Source organism: Dreissena polymorpha, chromosome 4 (assembly GCF_020536995.1).
Source record: "Dreissena polymorpha isolate Duluth1 chromosome 4, UMN_Dpol_1.0, whole genome shotgun sequence".
In the NCBI taxonomy this organism is placed as follows: domain Eukaryota; kingdom Metazoa; phylum Mollusca; class Bivalvia; order Myida; family Dreissenidae; genus Dreissena; species Dreissena polymorpha.
This window is the reverse complement of record NC_068358.1, coordinates 32,107,491-32,120,764: the sequence shown is the minus strand read 5'-3', so window position 1 is coordinate 32,120,764 and position 13,274 is coordinate 32,107,491. Positions and strand designations below refer to the sequence as shown.

The following is a 13,274-nucleotide window of genomic DNA, read 5'->3' as shown; positions in this document are numbered from 1 at the left end:
TGTGCATTACTTTACTAAACCGATGTTTACGTTTTTGGCCATGTTATAACAGTTAAATTGAACGTCTTAGTGAGTAAAGGTCGATTGAAGGCACAGTGTGTTAGTGTGTTTTTGCAATATCTTTTTTGTTCAGAATGACAACAGAAGAATTCTTAGGTTGTGACAACTGATATACAGTGTATTAATAAACTAGTAAACATAAAACCCTTATAGGCACACGTTCAAGTCTTCAAGTTACACACGTGTATGTCTTCACATTCGCATGTGCACTACCTCTATAACAGGTTTGCATGTTTTAACTGGTCTCCGCGTGCTCACGTTAAGGTCTTCTCATTTTCATGTGAAGACAATACAAAAAGATATACCGACAAGAACTTAAGACCCTCGTCAGCTCGCCTTTAAACATTTCCAAAAATGAAACATTGCAGAAAACGTTTTATTGGACGAACTGACCACAATATAATGCCCTTCCCGCATTTAAATCTGGAAGAAAATGCTAATTTTAGTACCTTTAAGCGTCCACTTTTACAAAAAGCTACATATATCTACATATACGAGCATCATTATGGAATGGCTTTTTGTGCCAATTGTATGTAATATTCCGATCGCTCCAAACGACAATATAAAGTTAAATTATAAAATGACGTTTTATTAAAAATATTTTTTTCTTCAATAATTCACTGTCGCATATGCGTATGCTTATTGTAGGTTGTTATCACGAAAACGTATCTCGTTTAAATGGAACACTTCAAAAACCGAAAAATGGACCCAGTCTTCATTAAAATAGAATAATTGGGATACATTGAGTATGAATCATGACAAAACTTATTCAACATCATTTTGTTTTAAAACCGGGTTTCTCTTCACAGCAGATATTCCCCCCCCCCCCGCACCAACCTTTAATATACGATTGTTTAAAAATTCCACTGGTAGTCATGTTAATGCGACCAAGATGCGAATATGCAGTATAAATGCGTAGTGTGTCGCGGGAGCAAATACTGTTTTACTTCGACTTCATTTTGTCACATTGTAAGGTTTTGAATATATGATTACAAACTTCATATATGCACATTTGTTGAATAAATTAAATATTTTCCCACGGAAACACATTTTCCTGGATATTTTCGAGAACTTCGTAGTTTAAATTGTTACAATATAATTTGACAAACAATTGAAGTATTGGAATCCTTTTATTCATTTAATAACATTTACGTTTTTTCTAGATTGCTCATGGTCTGGACATTGTGCAAATGGTGGCACGTGTGTAAACGGAGCAAAACTACTTTACACGTGCGTTTGTCCTTCCGGTTGGAAAGGCAGCACATGTTTAGAAAGAGGTGCATCGCATTACTTGTTGATCTTCGAATGTGTTTTGCTATAAATAAAAAAGCTCGCACCTTACAGGTGTCAACGAACGAACAGGCAATAAGCCTCAAATAAAACATGTTCTTGATAGAAAGCGGTTCGTTTGTCCGTTTATTTGTATGCATGAGCCGTGTTTTGTTAAAATGGGGTTTAATGCATTTGCATAAAGAGGCGTCCCAGATTAGCCTGTGAAGTCCGCACAGGCTAATCAAGGACGACACTTCGCTTGTATGACATTTTTCGTTTCAAGAAAGTCTCTGCTTAGCCAAATCAAGTTTAGGCGCAAATTATCGTCCCTGATTAGCCTGTGCTGACTGCACAGACTAATCTGAGGTGACATTTTACGCACATGCATTTAACTCCTTTTTACAGAGCACGGTCCATATTGTATCATTTGATGCTTTAATTATAAGATATAAATAGCGGCCTCTTATGCGCTCAAAGAAATTAATTAGAAAATTAACATTTTCCTTTCAACATTCCATACCAGATTATTGAACGGAACCTTTTAACAACATTATTGTTTAGTAAAATAATTATGGCACATTCCAGACTGTAACAGCGGCCTGTACTGCAGGAACGGAGGTACATGTAACACTGTATCTGGAGGTCAGGGCTATGAGTGCACATGTCGGAGCGGATGGAAAGGAACAAACTGTACATTGATTGGTATGTTACGTTGTATTAACTTTCCGTAACAAAATCGTATTTCCACCCAAAAGCCGACGAACACAAAGTTAAGTCAAGGGTGTATGTTTAAGCTATCAAGAAAGTCAATTGATATAATTTTACAAATTTTCAGATTGTAATAGCGGCATATACTGTAAAAACGGCGGCACTTGCAAGGCGACTGGTCAAGACTATGAGTGCGCATGCGTGACAGGCTGGACAGGGAAGAACTGTTCATCAATAGGTATTTGATAATGCGTGATATTTTGTTAAAATAGACTTTGACCTTAGCTGTCTGTTATATTGTACGATAAATTACAGGTTGATATATATATATATATATATATATATATATATATATATATATATATATATATTGTTTAAATATATTATAATCCCTATTGTAATTATTTTTGAAATCGAACATGGTTATGAAATAAATTAATCGCGGGGAAGATTATCCTCTATATCGACTACAACATCTTTCCAAATTATCATCCTCAAACGTAATGACAATATCTTGCTTTGATCGGCCTTTTTCGAGACATATTTTAAATAGTCCCAGATCGCATGCTTACTGGTAAGCGAGTATTTGTCGGACGTATTATAGTTTGTTTTTATTAATTCGTTCATAATTAGAAATATGTCATGAACGATTTACTATTAGTGATTTACTAATCACTATCCATGATTTTTTTTCTTCGAGAAAATATCAACAAAACATTGTTTGATGTGCGCATGCCTATGTAAAAGGCCCGGGTGAGTAAACGGATGTGATTTTACACCGTACATGAGTATTTTCCTGACATTTATATCATTTGAGTACATACAAACAATATGTTAAAAAGATACTTTTATTATCTGAAACGTTATACTGAAGTGAATGTATGTATTTTAAGGTACAACGTGTCTTCTTGTGCGTGTATAAATGGAGGTACAGTTTGTTTCCAATTGCTGTGTATACCGGAATATGAATTGTCAATGTCTCGAACATTGATAACGCTCATCGCATTAATAAATGGGAGATAAGTTTAAACTTGGTAGTGAAAAACACAGCCATTTATAATTTGTTCAGGGAGAAAATCCAAACAGTTAATTTGTAATGGTGAATTTGAATTGTTTCCCTTTAATTTAAATGTTAACTCGTAATTTGTTATCTGTATATGCCAAAAGGTGTCGAGAATTAAACGTAAAAGATCAATAATACAATATTGTTTCGTGTTTTAGTTTCTGTTCAAATATGAGGTTGCCATAAAAACTATTGAAATCTTCTGTATTGTAGCAGACTTACACAAACAAAAAGTGCACAGGTCGGTACTTATAAGTCACTTATTTTGTGCCAATCTCCATGCAGAGTTGTCGTTCCTTGCTCTCACATACACCTCTGGGCAAAACCGAACAAACGCATTCAAAGTACATTTTATTTGGATTTTTTAGGATCAGAGGCAAAAAATAATGAAATAGGAATTTTAAATTTACGATACATCGTGCAAAAACTAGTCCGTTCTGTGCCAATCACAGAGGTGAATGTAATGTAACCGTCGTGGAAGAGATTGCTTTTGTGCATGCGCGTGCTCAATCTCTTGCACGACGGTTACATTACATTCACCTCTGTGTTGGGCTCAGAACGGACTATTGTTATGAAAGCGTCTCATTTATGTCATGATCATTCCAAGCGTTCATCATTTAGGTTACATAATACTAAACAATCTCTTGCACGACGGTTACATTGCATTCACTGCATTAAAGAAAACCATCTCATACCATGATATCTTATATCAGTCTTAATTCATTATTATAAAATTGATATGTTTTTTTTTATGTTAAAAAACCAACATACATACACACGTCGAAGCAATTCCTAACGTCACTCAAAAAAAATATGTTCAATTGTTTACATTTGTGAAGTGCGTGGAATGATTCCATCTGCGTAAATGGGCAATAAATTAGTTCCAAAGAGTTGCATCAAAACTCGCAAGTTTTTGCACGATTTATCGTACATTTAAAAGTCATATTTCTTAATTTAATGCATGCGATCTTAAATATGCAATCAAATATACGTTGAATGCGTTTGTTCGGTTTCATCTATTTTATAGACAAAATGGAGGGCTGAGCCTTTCGCAGAGTTGAATGTGAGAGCAAGGAACGACACTTCTGCGTGGAGATTGGCGCGTGCTATTAATATCCCCGCGCGGCGGTCACATTTTACTGAGACCAAATTTGTAAACATCGCATTGTAAACATCTAGGGTTGTCATACACTAAATAAATAGAACGTGCGCTTAATACTGCTGTCCGGCACTCGCTATCCAGTACTGTGCAATTATCATTTTCAGTGGCTTTTTGAAATCTCGATTTTTTTATTTTGCACAAAATATTAATTTTTAACATTTTCTATCCCAACGACTATTTACCTAATTAGACCTTGTTTCTTTAAAGCGCCATGCTATTTCATTATGTCCGAATCTATATGAGCATTCATTTTCATGTATAAAATAACTGTAAAACTGTTCTTAACAAAACATCATAAATTATATAACTTAATTATTTTACTTCATAAGAGTCACTGTATACCCGCATAGCAAATATTATTTGGCAATTAATACATCAAAACGTATTTTAAAGTTTTTAAAATAAAATCTGACTTTTTAATCTTGCCTCTTAAAATTATAATCCTCCATATTATGTGCATATTATGTGCATTCAGCAAAGAAGTAGGTAAAAACTATACAATTTTTATTATTTGTGTTCGTGTTGAGTTTTTTTTAGTAGTTTCTAATTTGCACGCAATTAGTTGTGCGAGCATACGAACCGTGAGGTTTTTGCTCCAATGACTTGTCTGAACTTATAGGTTTACGATTGTCGAAAACAAAGTTCTATGGGGATTGACATGTGATTTGCCTTCTTCAGGTGAACTTGATTTCCGAACGCTATAAAAAAATTTATCAGTTTCGGAACATCCGATAAGGGACAACATTTAGGTCTAAGAAATCTGTTCGTCTTTATCGTATAAATGCTTATATCTATTAAAAATATGTCGAGTGCCTATGTTCAAACAACCAAGAAGACAATCCGTAGAATGATTTAACATTTCAGATTGTAACAGCGGCGTGTATTGTAAGAACGGCGGAACTTGCAAGACGTCAAACGGATGTCTTGATTATGAGTGCACATGTCCCAAAGGATGGACTGGAAAAAACTGTAGCGTGATAGGTAAATGATTCGCTTGCTATTTTTCCATCCTTGGCGCAAGCCACAAATGACTTTCACTTTGTGTACATATATCATATTATGCGTAATGTTGCCGAGTACAGAAGACTCGTTTTTCATTTGCTCAGCAATGTCATATGCTGACAGTGTATTTTTCCATATAAGTAGGGTAACTCATCATATTAGGTAAGCAAAGTCAAATGAAGCCTCGTATGTAAAATAGATGACGTTATATAAAACAGATTATTGAACCTTTCTCCTCTAATGTTGATGAAGGAATGCGAAGTGCACTTTGTGAGATATAATCGCTACACAGCCCTTTACTTACTGAACATCGTGTGATTGGTAAGATATAATCGCTACACAGCCCTTTACTTACTGAACATCGTGTGATTGATAAGATATAATCGCTATACAGCCCTTTACTTACTGAACATCGTGTGATGTAAGGTCGTAAATTGATGGTTGGCTCGGGTTGCGCTTAAATAGGAAACTATGCCCTTAATAAACCTGCAGATGACAATAACATGCTTTATTGATGTTGTTTTTTACATGTAAAAATAACAAAACAATACATATTTTCTAATGATATATAATTATATGTGTATGTGAAAAACCAGGCAAGCTGTTGTTCAATTATTGAAAATGCATATGTCAAACTAAATATGTATGGAGTATAAGATTACAGGCATGTAGACTCTACTTTAATGCATACCAATGCGTTCTTCATTTCTTTGTGATTCCGAGAGGTGTTTCAACACTATTCATATAGATCATAGGATCGGCAAACATCGTACGCTTTTGTTGAACGTTTTTGGTAACAACACATCGACGCGATTGTTGTAGCTGAGTTTCATTCAAGTATAAACAATTTGTTATGAATTATTTTGTAATGTGTTCAATTACAAAATAACGAAAAGCTAATATTAAAATTATAACTTAATATATTGGTAGAATAATGCAACATTTCAGATTGTGACAGCGTAAAATGATACAATGTTTCAGATTGTAACAGCGGCATTTATTGTCAGAACGGCGGCACTTGCAAGACTATAAACGAAGGGAATGACTATGAGTGCACATGTCCCAAGGGTTGGAAAGGAAGGAACTGTAGTTTAATAGGTAATCGACTGGGATTGCTGTGTTGTCAATCTTGACGCTTGCCACAAATGACCGGCATAGTCATTGAGTCATTCGAGGCTCTGACCACAGCTGATCTCGTATTATAAGTTTCACGTTTTTACTGAGCCTGTACGCTGTTCCTAGTAATTAAATATTGGGCGAGAGTTTATTTATGATATAATTTATAGAATGTTCAATTCAGACTGCAGCAGTGGATCGTATTGTACCAACGGCGGCGTTTGTGTGGAAAACGGAACGGACTACACGTGTGTATGCAAGAATGGGTGGACAGGAAAGGACTGTGAACTTGTCGGTAAGATTATTGTACTATCTCAAACGTGTTAAAAACACAAAATGAATCAATGCCGACCATATTAAACATTTGGTCAAAATTTACACAATTTATCCAATTACAAATATTGAAGGTTAATGTTCAAACGATTTTTGGAAATAGTATACACTCAATATAAATTTCTGTAAAAAAACAAAATGCCTTAAACTAAAAAATAAATTTGACTTCGACATTTGTGTCAGTAGATTGTCACCAACACAGTTCTTGTTAATTTATTCTGCATAAACCAAAACTTATTTCATTATTTTCGATATTATTTCTCATATTCTTCTTTATGCAATATTGACAGACGATGTACAGATCTAACGTTTCTTTCAGTCTGTACCTGGTCCGGACATTGTAACGACCGTGGAACCTGTGTTCCAAAATCAACCGATACCGACTCACGGTGCCTATACCACGTGACGTTTTAAGATCTGTGTGGGGAGTAAACTATCAACAAAAGCGCGACTCAGGTAACATTTTTAAGGATTACTTTTTAAATATTTCACCATTTTTAATGAGATAAAGTGGAGAGCCCGCTCATTCATGAGAGTTTTCTATAGGTATCATGATTATATCAAACAAATAAGTATTTTTTTAGTAAAGTGCAACCGCGCGTTTGAACGGTTGGAAAAAAGTAGGATCAGTGTGGGGACATCATTCTATTTTGACACAGAAAAATCACCTCTGGTGAAATTAAGCAATAAATTTTATGGGCGGAGCTTACAATATATCATTTTGCATTCATTTTGAGGTTTCTGTTATATATTTACGAAATAAAGTTCAAGAAAAATATTCTTACAGTAATATGATCTGTTAGGTATACGTTTTTATAAGGATCTGTGTGGTATTCTTCTTTTAAGTGTTTCAGTTCTATTCAGTTGTTTAAAGAAAATGCTTGTCAATGATGCGTTTGAAACAGGATTTTTTAATGCGTTAGCATGTATTACACATAATGCATATACACTACGTTTTTGCCTCTTGTTGAACATATACAGGCATGTTATACAATCTCCATTATTATATTCAAATCTTACGCTGGAGCATCTAAAATCGATGACAAAGCCATGCTTACCTTAAATAAGTGTATGTTATTGTATTAAATTCGATTGTTATTTGGCGCCAAACACTACTGTCACGTGAAATAATTATCGTATATTATTTTAAATATTATATTTTCTTTAAGGTATGGCTCATTGCTCCGAATGCGGAAAAATGTTGAAGACCAGAGCTGAGTTATTGCGCCACAATAGGAGACACGCTAACTCTGGAAAACTGCTGTTGGAAAGCATTTCAGGTAAGATTAAATACCTAAACAATATTTACATTTTTATACAGTTATACAAACAAACAGTTTAACGGATTTTCTTGAAACAACACAAATATACAATATATCTCATCTATTAGGTTATCATATACATGTGTTTTGAAATATCCCAAATAATCGTCAAATCGTTGGTAATTTAAAAATAACGAACGCGTGTCCCCTGATACTAACATTTTTGAAATAGCGTGTTAACGCATTGGAATGTCACGTTCATAAAATATGTTTTTTTTTTTCTCAAGATGCCTACCATCTTAGAAGCCACAGGGCCTCAACGCACGAAGGACCCATATATTACGTGTGTGTACAGTGCGGCAGGAGCTTTGCGGACAAGTACATACTCGCGGTTCACGAGAAAAGTGCAAAAACGAGAGATTGGTGAAATGAGACCAGTGTGGGTTGGCAGTTAGGAGTGAGAATGACCTCAAAGATAACGTCAAGACCCACATGCCTGACATGTGTTACAGGTGTGAGGAGTGTTTCAAAACGTTCAAACGCAAAACAAACCTTTCTCGATACGTGAGGACTTCACATAAATCCGTGAATACTGATAAAAATCATAAAAGTTTACAGTTTGTCTGTGTAACTTTATTATCGTTATTTTGTTCGTTGTTTTATTTTTACTTTACTTTTCAAAATAATTCTAAAGTTATCCGAATTTGATTAGTTTTGATGCTCCGTTTAGTTCGTGTGTGTGTTTCTTGTGAAATCATTCTCAAATAATTGTGCAATAATTTGGATTTACGTTATTCATTAGTATATCGCATCTGTGATTTGTGTTATCGAATCTTTGATTCTTTTATTAATTATAACTTGATTAAAGTTGAGTGATGTTTTTTTTTCGTTGATTTCAATTTTATTTTCCGCTATTACGAGCTAGTTCGATAATCATAAGCAGCCAGGTTTCCTAATAGTAGTGATTTTCACGATTGAGTTACAAAATTGACTGCCTGCTTATACTTATTCTAGTCCGTGATAATTGAAGTAAACAATGTGTGCATTGAGGTTGTGTATACAATGCAAAACTTCTTAATTCGACATATGTCTTGACATTCTTCACAGCTGCATCCCACCAAAACACAAGAAGAGAATCGTACATATATAATCATTTAATATAATATTTTAACATTTACTTTTAGCATACACTTGTTACACTGTATAAAACGACATAATTTATAACATGACATTAACACCAACACATGGAGAATGATTGTCAAGATCTATACTATGTAATAAACTAATGAAACAATATGAATTCCATTTAAAGAAATAACACACAAACACACATATGTTTCTACTATGACCATTATTTTATTTTAAGTAAATCATACCGGTTACCTTCATCTTTAAATAACAACAAAATAGAAAATAATGTCGACAATGTAACATTTTTTGTCATTTAAAGTTTCTTTACAATGATGCAAGGCACTTTGAAATCCATGACAAACCAATACGTCTCACACTCTGGTGGATTCTGTTTTATCAGTTTTTATTTCAACTTTGATTTTAAAACGTACATATTACTCAGGAAAGAACATGACTTTGCTTTTTGTCAACCTGTGTAATATACAGTATGCGAAGAAATATAATAGAGGCATGGATGTGTCCCGTATAATAATGCACGCTCATGCATACTTTAACATATGTAACTTTTGTTAAAATTTCAATTGCGTTCGTCTTTCCCCATTATTAATTTTGGCAACAGTTTGCACTATCGTTTCGTCTCGCCCACTCCCACCTTACTCCTAGTGTCCCTTTTTTATAGCGTTCCTGTCTCGTGAAACTGTTTCCTCTTTTTTTCTTCTCTGAACCCTTTTCCGTTCATTAGTGTCAAATAGGTGGTTCCTGAAATGAATCAATTTTTAAATAATAATAATAGATCAACTACTACTACTACTACTACTACTACTACTACTACTACTACTACTACTACTACTACTACTACTACTACTACTACTACTACTACTAATACTACTACTACAATACTAGTAGTAGTAGTAGTAATAGTAGTAGTAGTTGTTGTTGTATTGAAATAATTGAAATTAAATTTAAATATATATATATATATATATATATATATATATATATATATATATATATATATATATATATTGTCGTTATTATTTCAATTTATCCGTAAATTGTAGGAACACGAATACCACACAGATCATATTACTGTAAGAATATTTTTCTTGAATTTGTTTTCATAAATATATATAAGAAACCTGAATAAGAATGCAAAATGATATAGTGTAAGCTCCGCCCATAAAGTTTATTGCTTAATTTCACCAGAGGTGATGTTTCTGTGTCAAAATAAAATGATGTCCCCACACTGATCCTACCTTTTTTCCAACCGTTCAAACGCGCAGTTGCACTTTACTAAAAAATACTTATTTGTTTGAAATAATCATGATACCTATAGAAAACTCTCATTTCACTTTATTCCATTAAAAATGGTGATATATTTAAAAAGTAATCCTTAAAAATGTTCCTGAGACGCGCTTTTGTTGATAGTTTACTCCCCACACAGATCTTACAGCTTCACGTGGTATAGGCACTGTGCGACTATACGTGTAGCAATTGCGCTTCAGGGTGGAAAGGAAAAAGTTGCCACATCGTTGGTAAGAAATGAACGTTTTCAATTAAAAATTTCAATCTAAAGTTGCTTTGGATTTTTTAACAGATTAGTACAAATGCTTGTATAATTGCGTAGTTTAACTTATGTTATTAGTATTCTCAGTCGAATATATATATATCTTTTTCAATCGAAATTAACAAGAAAATTTAGACAATATTAATATGCATAGAATGTTCAATTTAGATTGCAGCAGCGGATCGTATTGCATCAATGGCGGTGTTTGTGTGGAAGACGGAACGGACTACACGTGTGTATGCAAGAATGGGTGGACAGGAAAGAACTGTGAACTCGTCGGTAGTATTGGTGTACTCTCTCGAAAGTATTGACAAAAACGAACAGAATAAATTTTGACCATATTTAACCTTTGTCTAAACTAAACAAACAAACATATATTATAGAGATATTTTCACTAAGATGTTTAAAACCAATGTAAATGAACTACAACTTTCTTACACATACAAAATAGCTGAAAATTTAATGAGTTTAATGACTTTGTAAATCAATTGTTGAGTATTAATGGTTTCTTTGATCTTCAAATATTATCAGCAAATTCTATATTATATATTTTTATTAGGTCAATATTGACTGAAGATGTACAGATCTAATGGTTTTTTAGCAGTCTGTACCTGGTCCGGACATTGTAACGACCGTGGAACCTGTGTCCCAACATCAACCAATACCGACTACACGTGTAACAATTGCGCTTTAGGATGGAAAGGGACAAGTTGCCATCTCGTTGGTGAGGAATGACTGTTTTCGGAATCAATTTTATCACATAGTTGTAAGCGATAAAATCCTCAAAATTGATTCTGTTCAATAAATGTTTATAGAGCTTCATTAAAAACATTGTATTTAACCAGTAATTGCTGACTCAGTGGGTTAAGCATTTTACTGATATAAAATATGCAATATTTCCGTAGTTCCATTACACAATAATTAGTCTTAGTATAATGAATTGTACAAAAATGTCAACAAGTAAAGTAGGACAATGTTATTAGGTTTACAATGTTAAATTCAGATTGCAGCAGTGGATCGTATTGCACAAATGGCGGCGTTTGTGTGGAAAACGGAACGGACTACACGTGTACTTGCAAGGATGAGTGGAACGGAAAGGATTGTGAACTTGTCGGTAGGATTGTTTTAGGTATCATTAATATAAACACAGTAAAATCGTTGCTATGGTTAGAATGTGTTCAACTCTTGTCTTAACACAAGATATCCAATACAACGTATCTAATGGAACCTTTTGGAAATGATTCTTCGAATAAGTATATACGAACTTGCGATTGGTTTAAACATTCCACTGGGATCGTTGTTAAGTATTGATTTGGTTCTAAGCAAATAGTATTTCAGGCACTTAAATTCGATATTATTTGTATAATCTTCATAGTCCAGTATTGGTATGAGATATACATATCTGCTGTTTATTTCAGTCTGTACGTGGTCCGGTCATTATAACGACCGTGGAACTTGTGCTCCAACATCAACAAAAACTGACTACACGTGCAGCAATTGCGCTTCAGGATGGAAAGGAAAAAGTTGCCACCACGTTGGTTAGAAATGCACGCTTTTAAAATGAATTTACACAATAACATTTATTAAGAAAAATATATTTAAAAGCAGACGTGTACCAATACTTGTAAATTTGCGTACTTCTTCTACCGTTTGTAATATTTTAGGTACCAAGCATTTGTCAAAAGAAGGCACAAACACGTGTTAAACCTTGTGATGCATAGAATGTTCAATTTAGATTGCAGCACTGGATCGCATTGCACGAATGGCGGTGTTTGTGTGGAAAATGGAACGGACTACACGTGTGTGTGCAAGAATGGGTGGACCGGCAAGAAATGTGAACTCGTCGGTAAGATTGTTGTACTGTCTCAAACATGTCAACAAATATAAACATAATAAATGTCGATCATAATGAACCTTTTCCTTAATTATCAATATGCTTCAATTTACAAATATTTTAAAGAACATGTCTATAATGTTGTTGGACAGATTATCTATGATCAATTGCTGAAACAAACCAAATATCTGAAACTGGAGAAGTTTTATGACGTCGAAATTCGTGTCAGAACATTCGTCAACCACGCGTTCTTCCTTGTTTTTCATCGCCCGCCAAAACTGATTTTAGAACATTCGAATTTATTGTTCATCTTCTTCTTGGTTAATACTCAAAAAAGATGTAAATATCTGCACTTTCTTTCAGTCTGTACCTGGTCTGGACATTGTAACGACCGTGGAACTTGTGTCCCAATTTCGACCAATACGGCCTACACGTGCAGCAATTGTGCTTCAGGGTGGAAAGGAAAAAGTTGCCATCTCGTTGGTAAAAAACATTTGTTTTGAAATGAATTTTCGCCGCTAGATTTATCGAATGTATTCTCTAAATAATGCAGAGGAAATTAATGTCTGTAGAGCTTCATATATATAAAATTACATTTAACCAGCCTTTGCTGTCACATTGGAACAGCATGTTACGTACATAAAGTATGCACCAGTTGCGTAGTTTTACTTACGTTATTAGTACTCTAAGTCTAAAAAATATTTTGAAGTCATAATGACGTATAGTCAGACAATGTTATTATGTAAACATTGTTAAGTTTAGAC

General features: G+C 34.0%; 1 protein-coding gene across 1 annotated transcript; it reads left to right on the top strand.

Annotated features, from left to right (window-relative positions):
- Positions 1 to 134: 134 nt before the first annotated feature.
- On the top strand, positions 135 to 8,758 carry LOC127878326 (delta-like protein C). The gene is made up of 9 exons (XM_052424852.1): positions 135 to 156; positions 1,918 to 2,034; positions 2,168 to 2,278; positions 5,130 to 5,246; positions 6,249 to 6,365; positions 6,568 to 6,678; positions 7,036 to 7,172; positions 7,886 to 7,996; positions 8,266 to 8,758. The coding sequence occupies exons 1-7, from the start codon at positions 135 to 137 to the stop codon at positions 7,128 to 7,130; spliced, it is 690 nt and encodes a 229-aa protein (XP_052280812.1). The 3' UTR covers positions 7,131 to 7,172; positions 7,886 to 7,996; positions 8,266 to 8,758.
- The last annotated feature ends 4,516 nt before the right edge of the window (positions 8,759 to 13,274 follow it).

Bases quoted from the DNA above. Each gene is read 5' to 3' on its own strand.
- LOC127878326 (XM_052424852.1), top strand. From the start codon at position 135: ATGACAACAGAAGAATTCTTAG. The intron at 2,035-2,167 runs GTATGTTACGTT...ACAAATTTTCAG, and splicing joins AACAAACTGTACATTGATTG to ATTGTAATAGCGGCATATAC. The intron at 5,247-6,248 runs GTAAATGATTCG...ACAATGTTTCAG, and splicing joins AAAAAACTGTAGCGTGATAG to ATTGTAACAGCGGCATTTAT.